Source organism: Pan troglodytes, chromosome 20 (genome assembly GCF_028858775.2).
Source record: "Pan troglodytes isolate AG18354 chromosome 20, NHGRI_mPanTro3-v2.0_pri, whole genome shotgun sequence".
Taxonomy (NCBI): Eukaryota; Metazoa; Chordata; class Mammalia; order Primates; family Hominidae; genus Pan; species Pan troglodytes.
Window position 1 is genome coordinate 47,299,660 of NC_072418.2, and position 21,835 is coordinate 47,321,494.

The following is a 21,835-nucleotide window of genomic DNA, read 5'->3' on the forward strand; positions in this document are numbered from 1 at the left end:
ACCTTAGGACCTAATAGACCACTTTAAGTACTTTAAACTTACTATGTGTGAAATGGGGAGCCACAGGAAAGCTTAAACAGAGAAGTGATGTGTTCTGACTCATGTTCTAGAAGGGGCTCCCTGGCTGCTGTGTTCCTGCAGCACAGTTCTCACCTGAACATCCATCTCTTGGGGTTTCTGTCTCCACCATCAAAAGCTTTTCTTCTCTCTCCAGCTGCGATATTAGGTCTGGCTTGAAGGGCTGATGTGCTGTAAAGAAGGAAAGGAGAGCAAAAGTTTTTAAGTTTGATGACATTCAATTGGTCAAAACTAGACAAAAAGGTATACACAGACAAGTGTGACTCTCTCCCACATCCCTTCTACCCTGTTACCTTCCACTCACTATAAGAAACTAACTTCATGATTTTCTTTTTTTTTGAAATAGGCTCTCACTTTTCTGCCTGTGCCAGCATGCAGTGGCATGATCACGGCTCACTACAACTGCAGCCTCAACCTCCTGGGCTCAAGCAATCCTCCCACCTGGGCCTCCAGAGTAGCTGGGACCATGGGTGTGCATCATTACGCCCAGCTAAATTTTTTGTAGAGACAGGGTCTCCCTGCATTGCCCAGGCTGGTCTTGAACTCCTGGGTTCAAGCAATCCTCTTGCCTTGGCCTCCCAAAGTGCTGAGATTACAGGTGTGAGCCACCATGCCTGGCCATTATTTTGATTAAACCTTCCTTCTTGTGTTTCTTCTTATAAAAATAAGTATATATATAAAATATATATATATTTTATAAGCTAATACCACATGGCTTATATATATATATAATATATATATATTATATATATAAAATATATATAATATTTTATATATATAATATATATATTATATATAATATACATTTTGTATATGTATAAAATATATATACATTTTGTATATGTATAAAATATATATACATTTTGTATATGTATAAAATATATATTATATATTTTATATATATATTATATATAATATATATTTTATATAGAATATATATTATTTTATATATTTTATATAGAATATATATTATTTTATATATTTTATATAGAATATATATTATTTTATATATTTTATATATAATAATACATATTATTTTATATATTTTATATAATAATATATATTATATATATATGTCTGTACCCACACACTGTCTATTTACTTATTTTACCTTATTTCTTACATGAATTGTAGTATACTATTAATATTCTTTTGGACATGGCTATTTTTAGGGAAAATCCCTAGAAATGGGTTGCTGGGGAAGGGTAAATACCTAGCTTTGTTAGATATTGTCAACTTCCCCTCCCTAAGGGTTGTATCATTTTGCATTCTTCCTTTCAATGCATGAATGTTCTTCATTCCCCACAGCTTTGCCAAAAAATGTATAGTGTTACGTTTTTGAATTTTTGCCAATTTCATGGGTGAGAAATGGCATTTCAGTATAATTGTAATGAACATTTTTTTTGAAATAAACTGAACATCTATTCATATGTATACATATTTCTATGTGTATATACATACACATACACACACACAGACACACAGACACACACACACACACACACACACACACACCCTACACACCCTAGCTCTATGTCCTGAGACAAAGAAACATAGATCATAGATACTACAGTGACCATACCTAGCATCCAGACTTTGGCATTAAATACCATTCCCCAGTAAAAAAAAAAAAAAAAAAAGGATAATTCCAGAGCCAAGGCAAAGTAAAGATGAGCACAAAATACTGTGCTCTGCCAATAAAGTAAGAAAGTGCTCAAAAAAAAAATTGGGGACATGTTACAAGGTCACAGGAGCCAGCTTAAAGAGGCCAAACTTGGGACAATTTTAATATCTACAAAATTACAGTAATAAACTATAAACCTTTAAAAAATTTCACAAATCCCTACAAATAACATTGAATTGATGCTTGAGAAGTGGGGGGCTCTTGTTGACTGCAAGTTTATGCCAGGTGCTGACTGCTAAATGTGAAGGAGGTAAAGTTAGAAAAGTCATCATTTTGTAACTGTCATGGTAAGGACCAGATAAGGCAAGATCATCAGCAGGTGCTTAGTCTACAGGAAAATACTTGTGTTACCCTATGATTACAAATGGGGAAAAAAGCAGTAATTATATAGTGGGGAAACTGCATAACATCATGACTGGGTAATCAAAGTTAACACCACCTTTGAGGGACAGATGACTTCATGTGCCTCCAGATGTGATTCCCTCAAAAGCGCACACTCTACCTACATAGTGTTCCTGCTGCATGGATCATCTGAATCTAATTTTGTGGAATCATTAGGAATGTTCTATTAAAAATAAGGGAAGAGGTGATAGCGTTCTTCAAAAATGTTACTGTCATAAAAGAAAAAGAAATGCTGTGGAAATGTTCTAAATTAAAGAAGCCTAAAGAGACAGAACAACTATACTAGACTCTAGATCCTGTTCCGGAGGGAGAAAAATATGCTTTAAAGAATAAAATTAGGCTGGTCGCGGTGACTCATGCCTGTAATCCCAGCACTTTGGGAGGCTGAGGCAGGTGGATCACCTGAGGCCAGGAGTTTGAGACCAGCGTGGCCAACATGGTGAAACCTCATCTCTAATAAAAATATAAAAATTAGCTGGGCATGGTGGTAGTTGCCTGTAATCTCAGCTACAGGTGGCTGAGGCACGAGAATCACTTGAATCTGGGAGGCAGAGGATTCAGTGAGCTGAGATTGCACCACTGCACTCCAGCCTGGGCAACAGAGACTCTGTCTCAAAAGAAAAAATATATATATAAAATTGGCTTTATGGATAAAATTACAGCATAAATGATAGATAAGATAAAAACATTATATCTGTCCTGAGAACAGGTAAGAGAATATTCCTCTTTTTATAAAACAGACTGTGCAGTAAAGGAAAGAATTAGTCTTGTTTAAAGAGAGATCTGGAGTTTGCCTTTGGCTTCTGGAGAAGGTAATCGCTAAGTCCCTGGAATATCCTGCCCGATTAGAGTGTCTTTTGTTTACCCAGAAGCCTTGGGCCACACACCAGATAGTTAAACAATGTGATTTATAGTGGGGGCTTTGAGCCATGTGGTATTAGCTTAACCTCTGGAGAAACTGGAATCTAAGAGCAGCCACCCAGGTGGTCAATCATATCTAGGTAACTAAGCTCCAGTAAAAACTCTGGACACCAAGGCTCAAATGAGCCTCTCTGGCTGGCAATGCTCCTTATGTATTGTCACACTTCACTGCTGGGAAGTCAGTGCTGTCCACAACTCCACGGAAGATGACAAGTGGAAGCTGACATCTGGAACACTCCTGGACTCTGCCTCCTGGGCCTCTTCCCTAGGCTGACTTTAATCTGATTCCTTTCCCTGTAATGAATCATTAACTGTGAAGACAACTGTTTTCAGTGAGTTCTGTGAGTCCTTCTAGTGAATTATTGAGCCTGAGTGTGGGGCTCAGTACTCTTGGGTCTTGGGGACTCCTAATCTTGCAATTGGTATCAGAGGTGAGAGTGAACTTGGGGACTCCTGAACTCTGTATATACACTGAAGTATTTAGAGAAAAACGGCCATGGTATATCAACTTACCCTCAAGTCGTTCAGAAAAAGATATTACGACTATATATATTTTTTCATATACATACATAAGTATGTATGGAGAGGGAAAGAACATGAACATAAATGATAGAGCAAATAGGGTAAAATGTTATTAGAGGTGAATCCAGGTAGAATCTTGGCGAATCTATATAGGTGTTCTTGTCCTTTTGTAAGTTTTCTGTGAGTTTAAAGTTATTTACAGATATATTGTTTTTTTAAAAAACCCCTCTAAAAAGTCAAGTTCATCAACAGTTACTGGTGCCCTGAAAAATAAACTTACTAACCTGGAACAACTTACTAAACTGTTTGATGGCAAATCAATGAAGCAGGACCATATTTACTATTCCAAGGATAGACTGGACAAAACCATCAGAAACATCTTGTCTGTGTTGCACGGGGATTATTAGGACTCTCGGGCACCTAATCTCAGAGAATAATTTCAGGGGCTTCAGAGTTTCTAACAATTGAGCACACAAAGACCCCCCAGGAGGCTGCCATTGAGTAACTAAGGGCACCTATCCTCACCTACTAAGAGCAGGTTCCTGAAGTTCTCCAGCATCACATCTCGGTACAGCTTCCTCTGGACAGAGTCCAGCAGCCCCAGCTCCTCCTCAGTGAAGACCACAGCAACATCCTTGAATGTCACCATCTCCTACAATGCCAAACACATGCACACTAAGTTTACAGAAGAAGGGCAGTGCTGAGAAGGTGTAAAGGACTGGAAGCTGTTCTGGAGTCTGGGCAACTTGAGTCAAATTTACATAGTTCTCTTCTGTTTGCCTTCTGTAATGCTAATACCATTCACCAAAAGGGCTGCAAGAAAAGAAATCCTTGCACTTTGAAATTACTTCCTTTTGTTAGCACTTACAAGTAAGCCTCTGGAACTCTGTTGCACCCTAGGTTACCAATATTTTAAATTGTATTAATAATGTCATTTGCTCCACAAAAGCTTTAGTTCTAACAGTGACTGATGCTACCTGTTTCTCCTCATTTACACACACACACATCACTTATTTAATTTGTCAAATTTACAGGGTATCAGTCATCCTTACTGCTCAAATATGTAACTCATCCTCTGTGCTCATCTGGAGACTGTTGCAGTGATGGGCACAGCTCTGGAGCCTGACTGCCTGTGTCTGGATCTGGGCGCTCTGCCCAATGCTAGCTCTATGATCTTGGACAAGTTTCCTATCTTCTCATTTGTATGGTGAAACTTATACCATAGAGTCCTAGTAATAAAATGAGTGACCACATGTAAAGCATGGAAAACAGCACCTGGCACACAGTAAGTACCCAACAAATGTTAGCTACATTATTAATATTTTCATCATATCTTCTATCCCATTTCTGGGCTGCAAAGTAATTCAGAGAACTAATGGTCTAGAATATAATAATTTGATCCAACTAATGCACACTTAGTTTGAGGTTACCTATACGAACAATGTTGCAAAAACAATCTTTTGCATTGACATTAACCTCTGGAATTCTGTTGATTATCTCCTCAAAATAAATACCAAAAAGTAACAATGGCAATGCTGAAGAATAATGACCTTTAAAGTTCTGAAATCATAATGGCAGGTGTTTTCCCAAAACAGACTTTTGCCTTCCATCTTAGCCTTCTTCCAAGAAAGTATAAATCCTAGTCAACACTGGATATGAAAGCTTTTTAAAAAAATCTTTCATAATCTCACAAGTAAATTTGGGAAGTAAAAATCAGTTATTAAAAACATTCTCACAAACTTATTGGTAATAAAGTTCATTCTCTTTGCACACGTTTGCTGTTCATCAGTATTTCTTGTTTTGTAATAATAATTCATCTGGAGGACACTGAGGTCTTTTCTTCCATGGACATTGTAAATATTTTTCATTCCACTTTGCTGTCTTGTAACTTTTTGCTGTAGGGTAATTTTAAATTTTTAAATGAACAACTGTTCAGTTCCATATTTCTTCTGGCTGCGGTTCTGAGCATAACAGCTTCAGCTCTGAATGCAGAACTCTGCTTTGGTTTGCTTTGCTTTTTTGTAAGTCTTTCCACGCAAGTGATATGCCTGAAACTCTTGGCCCAGAAAGCAAACGCTTTAGAGTTGGCCCAATGCTTATCTTCCTGTATGAACACGAACCTCTTATCTTCAAGGTAACAGTGCAAATGACTCTACAGTTCCCCTCCAACAGTCATCTGTGGCCATGAATAGTGTGACAGATGCAAAGTGCCTATATATCCTAAGGTATGACTAAAAACTTTAAACTAAGTACCTGTATTACTCTAATAAAATTAATACATGAATAATGAAACACACACAGACATACAAACATATACAGATAAACACATAGCTATAGGTACTAAGAAGAATCTAGCTCTTCTTAAATAAGAAGCTAGCTCTTCTTGTACAAAAACATCTATTTTTCCCCCAACCTTAGCTTCAATATAATCTTGTTAGACAAAATCATATTTTATGTATTCCACCTGAGACATCACTTAGGAGAAAATATTTTTAGTTTTGAGTCTCTAGAACATTAAGGACAAATAACATCAAAATTCTCTCACACTGGTTTTTGAGTCAAGATTATTTGTAGGAAAACTGATACTGCAATGTAAAACTGCAAGAATCCTCAGGAACGTAAAAGCTTGTGAGTTGGAAATAATTTAAAGAAAAGGGCCGGGCACGGTGGCTCACGCCTGTAATCCCAGCACTTTGGGAGGCTGAGGCACGTGGATCACGAGGTCAGGAGTTCAAGACCAGCCTGGCCAAGAGGGTGAAACCCTGTCTCTACTAAAAATACAAAAAAATAGCTCAGTGTGGTGGCAGGCGCCTGTAATCCCAGCTACTCGGGAGGCTGAGGCAGAGAATTGCTGGAATCCAGGAGGTGGAGGTTGCAGTGAGCCGAGATCATGCCACTGCATTCCAGCCTGGGCAACAGAGCGAGACTCCATCTCACAAAAAAAAGAAAAAGAAAAAAAAAAGGGGGAGAGGGATAACAACAGTTTACGTCAATAATATTAGATGATAAAAATTAACTGCTAAAAATTAAGCAGATAAAAATTCAAAATTGTTATGTATTAATGCAAGAACAGTTATATTTTAAAAAATGACCATGGACAAAAACAGATTTGTAAGCAGGGTAATAAGGTGTAGGATTTTAAAATTTCTATTCTTTTTTGTACTATTATTTATGAAATAAATAATAAAACACATTTACAACTAAAAGGAAATTTTAGTAAAGGACAAAAACAAAAAGCGAGAGCCTGATACATAAATGATACTAAATGCCTGTTGTCATTCTTTACCCTTGGCAAAGAAGGGGGAAAAAGATATGTCCACTCACTGCAAAATGAGGTCACATGTAAAACGGCATAAATGAAAACCAGCTCACCTGGAATTTGGTCATTTTTCTCTTTCTTTTTCTAGAGAAAGGCAGAGACCTGAGAAGGCAGAACAGGGTAATACGAAAGAAGCCATGATCAAGAGGGAAACGTATCTTTGTGCAAATTAGAAAAAGGTGTCCCTTCCCCCAGCAGATGTGGCCACACACCTGCGTTAAGGAGCAGGTAGCATGGGTTGGATTCTAGCTACCACTTGGCTCTCCTGGCAGGGTGCCCGCATGCACGGAGCAACCTGCACAGCTGTACCCAGTAGCCTCACATGCCTTACAGCTCCCAGCATGCTCATTCTGATTCTGGGAGAGGTGGGAAAGGAGAGGTAGTGGCATGTCATGTACTGGTTAAAAGTGGACTCTGGGGACAAAATGTCTACGTTCAAAACCTGGTGCTACTATATACTTGCTGAGTAACCATGGTTAAATTCATGAACCTTTCTAATGTTTCAGTTCTGTCATCTGCAAAATCCAGACCACACAGTGCCAACAATATATGATTGTTATTAGGATTATCTGTGTGCATAGAGGAAACCTATTATAACTATATCAGGGATCTCTACTTCCTTGCAACTATAGAGATGCAGATAGCATTCTGTATCACAAAATTGCCCTGGCGAATGTATTTTGTAAGACATCTGGACAGCAGAGATTACTGCGCTGTCCCGGGAAAGTCACCCTTAACTTCGGAATGTCTGTAGCTCTGGCTTCTTACTTTTGTTGCCACAGTATATACTATATACATCGAGACCACCCTTATGAAAAATACAGTGGCTAGTAAATATTCTTCCTGAGCTCAGGGGAAGTTCAGTGGTACATCCCTCTTCCCACAGGGTACAACAAAAGACTCATGAAACCTGTGAGACTACTACATTTCTCATGTTAAACAAAAATGTGATCCTCTGTCTAGATATGACAAAATCTCATTGGTGATGAGAACACCTAGCCTGCAGGGTTGTTTGTGGGGCTGCGTGTGCTCCTCTGTGAAAAGCAGCTCAGTGCTTGACCCTGGGGAGGACTGGACACCAGGAGTTTAATTTCATGGTTCTTCCTCAAGGTTTGTTACTTTACTTACTGTTCTCAGGCAACTTTAAGGCTATCTGTGGAAGAGAAAGAACTGAAAAAAATAAAAAAGGAACTGAACATGAACTGTGGGTAAGGCAGAGCCTTCTAGCACCACCTCAAAGAGAGGTGCACTACTCCAGTAGGCACCTGCTCCCTCCTCCTCCACCTGGCCTCTGCTGTAGAATCCACAGGATGTAAGCACAACTACCAAGGACAAGTATGAACTTGGCTGCGTAATCAGCAGTAAAAGAGCTGAGTTTTCTTTCACTCATCCAATATTTATGGATTGCCTTCTAAAAGGGATACAGTGCCCAGATAGATGCCAGGGTAGAGGGTGCACGGAGTCCTTTGAGAGAGCATGGAAGGGCCCTCAAACCCATACATGATGACGGAGGATGGATGAGGATGGAGAAAATGAGGGCTGATCTTAGTGTTGGAAGGTGACTGACCTATATTTGCCACTCAAAGAGAAAGGAGTCATCAGACTATTGAAACAGAATGAGAGTTAGTGGGTATCTAGGGCAAGAGAGGAGGCAGAAAATGTGGTAAGAAGACCAACTCATATGCTTTAGAGGAACTCCCCTCACTTAATCCCACAACCACCCAAGAAGTTGGGACAATTTGTAACTCTTTTTACAGTTGAGAAGACTGAGGCATTCATATTTTAAGCTGCTTTGTCATTTTAGCTAGCAGAATGGCCAGGACTATTAGTCCAGGGTCTGTGTTCTCAGTTACTAGGACAGTGGCTCTTAAGCTGCCAGCTCACCAGTATCAATGGGGAGCTTTAAAAAAAACCAATGCCCAGACCCAAGTCCAGGCTCTATAAATGAGGATCTGTGGAAGAAGAGTTTTTATGAAATCCCCCAGATGACTACAGTGTGCAGAGAGGATTGCAAACCACAGACCAGGACACACATAGAGGCAGTTTGCAGGATAAGCCCATGCAATTAACCACTAGGCCATTTGGCCTCTCAAGAAAATTGTCAGAGAACACTCAAGCCAGGAACAGGGAAGGGCCTGGGAGCCAGGCCTCTTGACTCCCAGATCCCCATTTCTCTCTTTTAAAAGCTGCTCTTGGAGCTGTCACTAAGAGGAAGGAGCAGTAACATGCGCTGTGGGTGTCTGCAGTCACGCACTCCGTGTGAGGACAGCCTTCCAGTTTAGACCTCTCTGATCACCTTCATCAAGCAGGGGGTCACTAATCAGCCAAGGGACTCTGAGAATTCAAAAGAAAAGGGAATTCCTGTTAAATATGAAATCACACAGTGGTCATCCTATAGACTATTGTTGCTTCTTCATGTTTGATAGAATTAAAGCCTGATAATGTTCCTTTCTTGGTTAAAACAAGTGCATAGCTGCCTTTGGGATAAAGTCTAGATTCTTAGCAAGCCACACAGGAATCTTTCATGTCTGTCTGCTCATTTTCTCTGCAAATCTTCTCTCCCCTTTGATCTCCAGCCGTGTCAATCACTTGATCTCATAAAAGAGTCTCCAGGCCCTTGCATGTGCCACCCCTCCTGCACTCCTTTCTCTTTTCACTTAGAGCAGGGGTTGGAAAGCTTTCATAAAAAGGACAGATAGTGAGTATTTCAGGCTTTGTGGGTCACATGCTGTCTCTGTCCAATATTGTTCTTTCTTTTCACAACCCTTCAAATGTAAAAATCATTCTTAGCTGAAGAAGAGACACACAAAAACAAGCCACAGGCAATTTGCCCACTCCCATCACAGATCCTCTTAGCTTTTAACACTGAGCTTGTATGTGCCCCGCTCTATGATACCTTTAAGAAGGTTTCGCTGAAGCCTCATTAGCTCCTAAAACCCATTTTGCCAGCCTAATGAAAGCGGAATGCTTTGGCCAAGAGCCCAGGCTACAGAATCAAGCTGCCAAGCTTCAATCCTGACTCTACCACTTACTGGCAGCATAAACTGACACACATTAATTAACCTCTCAATGCCTCTGTTCTTCATCTGTAAAATGGAGATAAACGTTGGGTTGTTATGTTATGTTATGTGAGTTCAATGCATCATAATATTAGAAAGTCAGTGTGAGTGGTAATAAAATCTGATCAATGTTAGCCATTGTTACTACCATCTTCATTATTATCACTATGAAATAAATCTAGAAGCTGCTCATTAGCTCTGGTTTGTTTCAAAGTATGTTTATTTTAGGTCAGTAATTAACCATAGGTGTACATCACCCTTTCGACATTCTGAAAAATCTATTGGCTTCAGCATCCCACCAAAACTGATCAGAGATAAGGGACAGGGAATATTCACATCTTTTATTCTCCCACATCTATTTTCAGAAAATTTGAATATACTCTCACTGAGTTGAAGGTCCCCATTCCTGCTGCCTGCTGGAAAGCTGCACCAACCACAGATAGGTACCAGATAATTCCTCTCTGCCAATCCCTACGTTTGGTAATAAGCAAATGGAGAATTTGACACAGTTCCCACTGCACAGAAATCTGTAGCCAAATGGGAAAGACAGATCAGAAATAAGCAGCAGAAGCATCTGCGAGCTCAAAGACAGGTCAACAGAAACAATCAAACCTGAAGCACATGAAAACAATGTGCATTCTGTTGTTGATGGAGTGCTCTACAAATGTCAATGAGGTCAAGATGTTAATAGTATTATTCAGGTCTTTTGAATCCTTACTGGTTTTCAGTCTTCTTGTTCTACTGATTACTGATAAAAGAGTGTTGAGATTTCTACATAGAACTGTGGGTTTCTCTATTTTTTTCTTTTAATTATATCAGTTTTTCTTCATGTAACTGTTGTTTTGTAGGTACACTTTTAGGATTGTTATGTCTACTCGGGGAACTGACCCTTGGCATGGTGTCCCTCGGCATCCCTGGCCTTGGTCTGAAGTCTACTTTGATATTAATATAGCCACTCCGTAGTACAGCTCCTTTCTCTTTTTCACTTTCAAACTATTTATGTCCTTGTATTTAAATGGAGTTATTTTAGACCACATATACTTGGTTCTTGCTTTTTATCCAATCTTACAATATATTTTAATTGATGTATTCAGGCCATTAGCATTTCCTATAATTATTGATATAGCTGGATTTCTGTCTACCATTTTATTATCTTTTTTCCTGTTTGTCCTCCCTGATTTTGTCCCTCTATTACCCCTTTTTCTGCCTTCTTTTGGGTTGATTTTTTTTTTTTTTTTTACTATTCCATTCATTGTATCTATTAGCTTTTGGCTATATGTCCTTTTTTTTTTTTCCAGTGGTTGCTCTAGGGTTGTAATATACATATCTAATCTTTCACAGTGTATTTAGCATTACTGTTTTACTACTTTTTGTAAAATGCAAATGCCTTACCAACAAATAGTTCCCTTTATCTCCCCACTTTGTTTCAGTTGTATATACTACTCTATATACACAAAAACCTCTAGCCAAGAAAGTTAGAATTTTTATTTAAACAGTCATGCATATTTTAAAGAGTAGAAAAACAGTATTTTATATTTGCCAAAAAACTTACTATTTCTGGTGCTCTTTCATCATTTCTGAAGTTCCTAGTTTCCATTTAATATCATTTCTATTCAGCCTAAAGAACTTCCTTTAGTGCTCCTTTTAGCACAGATGTGGCATTTTTTCATTTCATTCCTGAAGGACATTTTCACTGGATATAGAATTTTGTACCGACAACTCCTTTAAGAATATTAAAGATGTTTTTCCAATGTTTTCTGGCCTCCATGGCTTCCCATGATCCACGTATATCTGAATCATTGTTCTACCAGATATATAATATGTCATTTTCTCTAGCTGTATTCAAGAATTTTTGTTTATTTTTAATTTTCAGAAGTTTGATTATGATGTATCCAGAAGTGATTTTCTCTGAGTTTATCGTATTTGGTATTCAACGAGTTTCTGGAATCTGTAAATTTATGTCTCTCACCAAATTTGGGCAATTTTCAGCTAGTACTTCCAAACAAACATTTCTCTCCTCTCCTCCTGAGACTCCAAAGACAGGAATATTAGACTTCTGATATTGTCCCACAGGTTCCGAAGGCTCTGCTCATTTATTTTTCAATTTTTTTTCTCTCTGTTGCTCAAATTGCATTTTTATACTAACCTATCTTCAAGTTCACTGATTCTTTTTTCTGTCATCTCCAGTCTGCTACTGAGCCCATCGAATAATTTTTTTTACTTCAGATGTTATCTTTTTCATAAAACAAATCTTAATTTCCTAAGAATTCAAATCAAAGTATTTTCCCTAACTATAACAGATTTAAAGTAGAAATGAACAAGAAAAAAATATCTGGACAATCTCCAAATGTTTGGAAATTAAGCAGCATACTTCTAAGCAACCAATGAAATTAGTCACAAAAGAAATTAGATGCAGCGAAGTGGAAATGCTTTTTAGAAAATAAATTAGAGCATATTTTAAATGGAATCAAGACTTAAATGCAACATATCAAAATGTAAGAGATGCAGCTAAAGCAGATATTATAGGGAAATGTATAGCAATGATGCATATATTAGAAAAGAGGTCTTAAAGGCAAACAGAAAAAAAGGACGTAGTACACCTAAGATGGAAATCAATGAAATTAAAAACACAAAAACACTAGACAAAATCAAGCCTATCAAAATATGGCTGGGCCAAATCCAGCCCACTGCTTGTTTCTGTACAGGATGTAAGCTAAGAATGGTTTTTACTTTTTAATGGTTGAAAAAAAATCCTGAAAAGATTATTTTGTGATGTGACAATTACATGAAACTCAAATTTCAGTGTCCATAAAGTTTTACTGTAACACAGCCATGCTCATTTGTTTACATACGGCCTATGGCTGCTTTTGCATTACAGCAGCAGTGCTATGTAGTTATAACAGAGTTCATAGGTGGCACTCTCATTTCTTCATATTGTTGCTAAGCATAATTTAAACCACTGTGACTCAGCATTAGGTTAACTCAATTGGGTTAAATGCTGTTAATTGAACAGCATTTCAAGTAACATATGTATTGCTGTACCACAACATTTTAATTTTTGTATTACTAATACACACTCTTCAAGCCAAACACAAGAAAAAAAAAACAGAAAAACAGACTTTGTTACACTTTGAAGGCACAATGGAGGTGAAATATTTTGTGAATGAATTAGATGGCAAAGCTTATCATGCTTATTGTGCTTCCTATGCAGTGACAACGTATCTATGCTAAACTAATCAAACCTATGTCAACACTGTCACGCTAAGCACTCATCACAATATTCTCAATTCACAATAAATGGTCCGAAAAATTAGAAAATTTTAAATAAAATGTCTCATCAGAGCAGAATTTCTTCACAAAAAAAATAATGAAAATGAGGTAGCAACTCCAGTACATTTTGATATTCAGATATTCAGCTTCTATTTCTGCCCCAAGCAAGGAAAGTAATTTACCAGTGATGAGTTAATTAAATCATGTTTGATTGTAGAAGGCAAAGAAATGTATCCAGATAAAATAAATTTGTTTATGATTAGTAGACTTTGGGCAAGACCAACTGCTCTAAGAGTTGAGGACAATGGGAACAACATTATGGTCCATTAAAATACAAGGGAAATGATTCTGATAAATTTATTTGGCTCTTGATTTCACAGATGTTACTAATGTTGCTCAGATATTGTGTATTCAAGGAATCAATGCCAAGTTTGAGTGGTTGAATGGTTAGCCTCTAGGAACAGTCGATATGGAACAACCACAGGTGAAAATATTACCAAAGAAGGTACAAATACTAATTCAGTAAACCTGAGGCAGTACAATCTGCTAAGAAGTGTTAAAATTGATAGTGGTAAAAGATATGTTGGAGCAGAAAAAGGCAGAGGTTGGATTTATAAAAACATGTATTTAAAGCCTATGGTTACTCATTGTATTCTTCATCAGCAGGTACTTTGCAGAGAATATTTTAATCTATCATGTGCTATTGAACCACTAGTGGCAACAGTGAACTTCATTCAAACTCAAAGATTTAACCATCATCAGTTGCATGAATTTCGTGAGAAACAGAAAAATTCTGACTTGCCCTACCACATGAGAGTTCAATGTCTGAGCAGCAATGAAGTTTTATTGTGATTTTTTTTAAATCTCAGGGCTGAGACTGAAATATTTCTGAATAAGAACTTCCCTCAAGCATTACTATTGATATAATACTGAATGACATTGGAAATTAGCTTTAGCTGCAGACTTGATAATGCTTCTTAATGAACTCGACCTAAAATTAAAAGGCAAAACAGTACTTATTTGTGAAGCTTATAGTGTAGGAAAGTTATTTCAAAGACAATTAATGTCTGAATCACAGGTAATGCTAAGCCACTTTACAAATTTCCAGTGCTGTCAAAAGTTAAAACAAGTAATATCTCAATTCCCACACAAATTTGTAGTATATATGTTATCTGAGCCCAAACTTCAGAATTGTAGCAGTGTTTGCAGACCTTGATGCAAGCGCAAAGGACCTTTCCGCATTTCAAAGTCCATTTCATTGTACACTGCATAATTCTCCTAACCTTCCATTGAAAGTGATTATTCTGAAATGTAGTGACATACTAAAAGGTAAATATCAAGAGTCTACAATAATTCTTTAAATGTCTTCTGTATTAGTTTCTATTGCTGCTATAATAAGTTACCACAAACTTGGTGGCTTAAAATAATGCAATTTATTCTTTATTAGTTATGGAGATCAGAAGTCTAAAATCAGTTTCCTTGGGTTAAAGTCAAGGTGTCAGCAGGGCTGGTTGCTTCTCATAGGAATCCATTTCCTTGCCTTTTCTAACTTCTAGAGGCTGCTGGAATTCCTTGGCTTATGGCTGCAGCACTCCAATTTCTGCTTCTGTTATCATGTCACTTTCTTCTAACTTTGATCCTTCTGCTTTTCTCTTATAAGAATCCTTGTAATTACACTGGGCCCCACCAGATAATCCAGGATAATCTACACATCTTAAACTCCCTAAGTTTAATCACACCAGTAAATCTCTCATACCATGTGAAGTAACATTCATAAGCTCTGGGAATTAGGATATGGACATCTTTAGGGAGCCACTATTCAGTTTACCACATCTTTCAACTCATTAATATTCACAATTAAAATCATTTGCTTATGGATTAGTATCAGTATTTCATAGGACCTATTTGTTTAAAAAATTTCTTTTCAAAGATAAAATACATAAAATCTCATTACAAATCAGCATTAACAGATGAATATTTACAGTTAATTTTGATGACAAGGAATAGCAACCTTGAACTTCAATTAAGTTGTACTCAATCATTATATCTTAAATTTTGTCAATTAAAGTTTCCTCTCATTATATAAATACCTAAATAATAGTACTGATATTTCTAGTTAACTGGAAAAACTAAAATATTTACAATCTGGGCCTAAAAAAAATAGGTTTGCTGGCTCCTGGACAAAATTAATTCAACCCACAGGTGGTTCTTTGCAAAGATTAGTAAAAATTAAACTCCTGATGAAGAACAAAAGAGAAAAGACACAAATTACCAAAATCAAGAATGAAAGAAGGGATATCACTACAGACTTAACAGGCATTAGAAATATAAATGAATTAACATTAATGAATTCAAAGTGATAGATGAAATGGTTTAATTCCTTCAAAGACACAAAACATAAAATACTGATGTGAGAAATCAAAGAGAAAAATGAAAAAAATCACTCAAAATTCTACATACTGCATTGATTTGTTCATGTGATGTTATGGAAAAGGCAATGGGGTTGGGGAGTGAACCAGGGGTTTCCTGGGGTTAAGAGTTGGGGAAGAGTTTGACTACAAAAAGGTACCACAGGGGGATGTTTCTGGGCGATGGAACTGTTGTGAATCTTGATTGTGGTGGTGAAGTCTACATGACAATGCAATTGTCAAAACTCAGAAATGTACACCAAAAAGAATAAATTTCTACTATAAGTAGATAAGTTAAAAAATAAATGTTAAAAAATTAAATAAGGCTGTTCTACAGGTACTTGTCAAACTTTTAAGTGCACAGCAATCACCAGCTCCAGTAAAAGTGAAGCAGAAAAAGCATTTGACAAAATACAACATCCACTCATGACAGAACTTTTGCAGACTAAAAATATAATGGAACTTATAAAAATGCTTTCCCCTATGATCAGGAACAAGGCAGAGATGTGTACTCTTGACATAACTATTCAACACTGTACTGAAAATCAGCCAGTGTAGTGAGGCAAGGAAAAGAAATAAAAAGCATACAGATTAGAAAGGAAGAAATAAAACTGACCCTATTAATATACAACATGTGTCTCCATGGAAAATCCCAAGGAATCTACCAAAAAACAAAAATTTCTAGTGAGTATAGCAAAGTCAGAGAATACAAGGTCAATGCACAAAAATCAGGTGTATTTCTATACACTAACAATGTACAACTGGAAACCAAAATTTTAAAACAATATGATTTAAAATAGCTCTAGAAGAATAAATTATATATTATACTTGGGCATATGTCTAAACAAAACATGTATAGATCTGTATGCAGAAAATCATGAAACACTAATGCAAGAAATTAAAGAACACTTAAATGAACGGACATGTTATATCAATGAACTGGAAAACTCAATGTGATAAAGATGGATCCACTGATTTTACATAATGTCAATGAAAATACCAGCTGAATTTTTGGTAGATATAAATAAGCTGATTCTAAAATGCATATGGAAAGGCAAAGGAACCAGAATAGCTAAAAGCAATTTTGGAAAAAAAGAATAAATTTGGAAGAATCAAACTATCCAGTCTTAAGATTTACTATCAAGCCACAGTAAATATGATATCTTGGTACTGGTGAAGAGATACACACATAGGTCAATTTAGCAGAACATGGTGCAGAAATAAACCCAAACAAGCGGTGTTGGGATGGTTGGTCATTCATATGTAAAGAAATAAAACCCAGCTTAACCATCACATATTATAAAAAAAGTTAACTCAAAATGGATCACAGATTTAAGTGTAAAACCATAAAACTTCTAGAACAAGAGAAAATCTTCACGACCTGGGGCTAGGCAGACTTCTTAGATATGACATCAAAAGCACAATCCAAAAAAGATAACATTGATAAATTAGATGTAATTAAAATTAGAAATTTTGTTCTGCAAAAGACACTATTAAGAGAATGAAAAGACAAGCTACAGGCTGAGAAGGAATATTTGCAAATCACACATCCAACAAAGGACTTATATCCAGAATATATAAATAGCTCTCAAGAATCAACAATAGGAAAAATATAACCCAATGTAAAACTGGGCAAAGCATGCATACAGACACTTCCGCAAAGAAGATATAAGGATGGCAAAGAAACAATAACAAAAACAGAAATATCTGCTGAACACCATTAGCCATTAGGGAAATGTAAATTAAAGTCACAATGCTTAGAATGGCTAAAATAAAAAAAAATAAGGAAAATACTAAGTGCTGATGAAGATGTAAATAAACTGGAACTTTCTACATCATTAGTGAGAATGCAAAATGGTACAGATACTACAGTTTGGCATCTTATAAAGTTAAACATACATTTCCCATATGATCCAGTAACCCCACTCCTGGCTTCGTACCCTACAGAAATAAGCACAAAAAAACTGTACATGAATGTTTATATCAGCTCTATTCATAAATGCCAAAAAGTGGAGGAAAAAGTCTATCAACCAGTGAATAGATAAACTGTGATACATCCATAAAGTGGATACTTCTGTTAACCAGAAGTAAACAGAAATGAAGTATTGATACGTATAACAACTTTGATGAATGTCAAGAGCAATTTGCTGAGTAAAAGAATCCGGTCTCAAATGTTAACATATAGCATCAGTTCATTTATATGACATTCTCAAAAAGACAAAACTATAGAGTTTTAGTGGTTATGGTAGTTGCCAGTGGTTACAGGTATGGTGAGGGGTAATTATGAGGGAAGACATGAGGGGAGTTTTTGGGGTGATGGAACTGTTCTTTTTCTGACTACGGTAGTCGTTATACAAACTATGCCTGTGTTGTAATAGAATTGTATACCAAAAATAACAAAATAGTCAATGTCACTGTAGAAACATTTTTTAAAAACCTGTTTTAAAAACCTGGAAACACAACCTCAGTTATAAGGCATGGTCTATAAATGTTGTTACCATTTCTAACAATTTGTTTCTTAGGAATTTTTTTTAGATTATCAAAACATAACCAATCATTGCTCTTCAACTCTTCAATACTCTGAAATATATAACCTACCAATATTAAGTGAGATTAAGGAATATATCCAGGGGTTATTTCTATTCTATTTTGATACCTAATTCCAATTCTACACTGCAAATCCTTGATGCCAGCTGTCTGTTGAGTAGCTACTCTAACCATAAACCCTTAACAACCTTGTACGATGTGCTGGGCACATGGAGAAAAATATGACATGGTCCCAGAAATAGAAGAACTTTCAGTGTATGGATTTAGATAAAGAGAAATAAGAAACAAAGAGCTATAAGACTTAGGCAAGGCAAACTCTATACTGGAACACAAAATTCATCACCATCCTTCTCCAAGGTACAACTCTCTTGCGTCCCCTAGCTTCCTCAAGTAAGGACCATTCTGTAAGCTTCAACGAATGAAAACCTTAGAGTAGCTGCTGGCATTTCCCTTTCAAAGTCTTGGATATAAGCAATTTATGATCATCAACGTTTGGCAATTATGACAATCAATCATACGATATTATACTAAGTCGATGTTAGAGATTTGCTTTAAAATACTGAAACAAAAAAAAAAGGGACAGGGAGTTGATACAAGACTGGCAAATGTTAACAAAGGTTGAAGCTGGGTGACGCTTCCACAGAATTATTTTAGTCATATTACATTTGGCTATGCTTACAAATTTCCATAGTAAAAACTTAAGGGAAAAATAAAAGCTATGAAGCCTATTTGGTTAAACGTGGGTAAAAATCCAAAAAGAAGTCTACTGGAAGAGGAAAACATTGAAATATTAATATTGTTACTGTTATATCTTGTGGTTAGCATAATTAATTTTTTTCTTTTACACTTTCTATACTTTCTTAATCTTTTACAATATGCAATAATTTAAATAATCAGAATATGAACTATAAATATTTCAAATAAAATTAAATTACAGATAACTAAAAAAAATCAAAAATTCAAAGCTCATTAACCTTGCTTTCACGGTCCTCTAGAAAAATCCAAATATGTGTTCTGAAGCTGATACTAAACACATCAAGAACTAAGGCAATGGATGGAAACTATTTGAATTCAAATCCCAGCTCAGGCTCTTACCACCTGGGTGACCTAAAGATAAACCACCTATGCTCTATGTCTGTTTGCTTATCTTTAAAATGGGAATGGTGGTACCCAACCCAGCCTCAAAGGGCTCTTGTGAGGATTAAAGATGTTAATTCATATCAAACTCTTAGAATGATCAGCACTAAATGTTTAAATACTATCTTTATTACTCATGCCCAAGTACTCCCTCATCCGTTTCTGCATTTATTGAACAAATATCAGCGCATCTTCGAGCAGAATTTGCCAGTGAATGATGGAAATATCGTCTTCCCTGGAAAGAAAGGATGATAAGTACTACTCAGGTGAGACTCCGCTGTCAAGTGCCAAAGGGTCATTCCCTCCTTCTCCCTGCAGCCTTTTTCAAGAAGTCAAGGCTAAAGAAGGAAAGGAGGATGGGGGAAATCAGAACTCCTGCATGAATTACAATGGACTACCCAGACAGCCCGGAGTGATCCTCTCCTAAAGAAAAATCTCTCAGTGATCAGAAAAGGGCCAGGGATACTCTGCAGCTGGAGCTCTGACCCCATCCTGGGTTCACAGAAGCTTTCAGGGAACTGAGTCCTTCTCAGAAAATTAAAAAGTGCTAGTAACAAGAGACCCATCTTCTACCACCTGTCAGGCTCTGTTCCAAGTCTTTTTATTTAACTCTCAAAAGAACTCCATTAGATAGATACTAGTACCATTTTAAAGAAAAAGAAACACAGGCAGAGAGATTAAGATACTCGCCTGTTATTATACTGCTAGGAAGTGGCAGAGCTGGCTGATGGTCAGGGGAAAGGGCTGGGGGAGTACAGAACCCAGGAGATCCCCAGTCCCTGCAATGTAGGATCTTGGACCCCCGGCGCTAAGTGGGGATGCGCCAGCTGCCCCACACTGGAGAAGGCTCATTCAAAGATAACACAAATCCCGCCCTTCGCCGCAAGTGGATTATCCTTCCCTAGAGCTACTGCCCGGTTGCTACTGGACCCCAACAAAACGAACATCAGTATGGACGGAAGGAGCAGGACGCAGGGCGGGGAGCACTCACCTTTCTGGGAGGAACGAAGGCCGCGGCCTAGCGTACCTGGGGCGGAAGTGGCTCTGCCTACCGAGACCTCCTGGACTACGCTTCCCAGAATTCCCGACGGGATCAGGGAGACGGCCTCAGCCTCCTAGAGCGGAAGTTACCCGACTACACGGGGCTCCCAAACTACATTTCCCAGAATTCCTAGAAAAACTCTCCACTTATCTGCCTGCTTAGGACGCAAGTGCCGGGTGCCAAGCTGAGAGCCTGGATGATATTTCACATGTGCCGGTCCCAAAGGAATTCCTTAACTCCCCCTTCCTGGAACCGAAATGCTTCCAAAGACAGAGAGCTCGTATATATATTTCTCTGTTTTCCCCAGCGGACCGTGCATGAAAGGCGCCTTTCCTGGCGCGTGTGTCTCTGACCCTGTGGATCTTCTGGACAATTCCCGGAATTTCTTGCAGGGTAGCACTTTCCCTTAAGTCGTCTCTTTCTCGTTTGGATTGTCAGTATTTGTATAGTCACTATTCTCTTTTGGTTAGCCATCCAATTTTATACTGCTAGTCCAGTTCTACTGCCTTCCCCCTAGAGTTTGAATTTATTTTTCTTCAAGCGCGACACAAACCCAAATAAACTCAACCAAAGCGGACTTTACCTACCTACCTACCTACTTACCAAGAAAATATCCCATAAAGGAGAGAACAGAGAAGCTTGCAATACAGGAAGAAAAAAAAAGAATTACAGAATGGAAGCGATGTGTGCGCTAAAAATGCAGGTACTTAAAGGAAATTGGGCTGATTTGTACTGGACACCGAATTTAAGGAATACAGGATCTCAACCTTTCTTTGACTCAATTACCTTTTTATTCCATTTTGGTGTGGACGCGTCTGAAACTGATAGTGCTGCTGCTACCTACCGTAATGTGTTTGTTGCAAGATCCACAAGAACGTGGATGCCAAGAATCCACAAAAAACAGATGCAACCGTTGATGAGGCCATAAGCAGAAACAGTAAATGGTTCCCACGTTTCCTCTGCTTTAACTACTGATGATGAAATGCACGTCATAAGGCAAATAGAAGGACTGTACTGATACAGACAAAATGTTATTATCATGGGAAGGGATAAGTCCCTTGTAAAACCTCGAAATTTTTTTCTTCTTTGAGAAAAATCTATCACCTATTTTCACCCTGCTCTTGATATAGCAAATATTGTAAGTTGTCTTATGGAGGACAGGATGATTCAGGGAGGACGATGAATGGGTTGACTCAATCCAGAAAAGGAAGAGGAAAATAAAAGGACATAACGACCAATCTGTGAAAACGCTCACGGGGTCAGGAGATCGAGACCATCCTGGCTAACACGGTGAAACCCCGTCTCTACAAAAAATACAAAAAATTAGCCGGGCGTGGTGGCGGGCACCCGTAGTCCCAGCTACTCGGGAGGCTGAGGCAGGAGAATGGCGTCAACCCGGGAGGCGGAGCTTGCAGTGAGCCGAGATCGCGCCACTACACTCCAGCC

General features: G+C 37.6%; 1 protein-coding gene across 3 annotated transcripts in view; it reads right to left on the reverse strand.

Annotated features, from left to right (window-relative positions):
- The window catches only part of ZNF112 (zinc finger protein 112), a 30,655-nt gene extending 10,231 nt beyond the window's left edge, over positions 1-20,424 (reverse strand). Inside the window, exons 1-4 of one of the 3 annotated variants that reach the window (XM_016936141.4) lie at positions 20,339-20,410; positions 6,980-9,260; positions 4,133-4,259; positions 154-249 (exon numbers count right to left, since the gene is read on the reverse strand). In XM_016936141.4, the coding sequence (XP_016791630.1) occupies positions 154-249; positions 4,133-4,259; positions 6,980-6,994 (238 nt within the window). In that variant the 5' untranslated portion in view covers positions 6,995-9,260; positions 20,339-20,410. Of the gene's footprint in view, positions 1-153; positions 250-4,132; positions 4,260-6,979; positions 9,261-20,338 lie in introns of all 3 variants that reach the window. The other 2 variants (XM_054674113.2, XM_524295.7) reach the window with 2 other exon arrangements.
- Between the last annotated feature and the right edge of the window lie 1,411 nt (positions 20,425-21,835).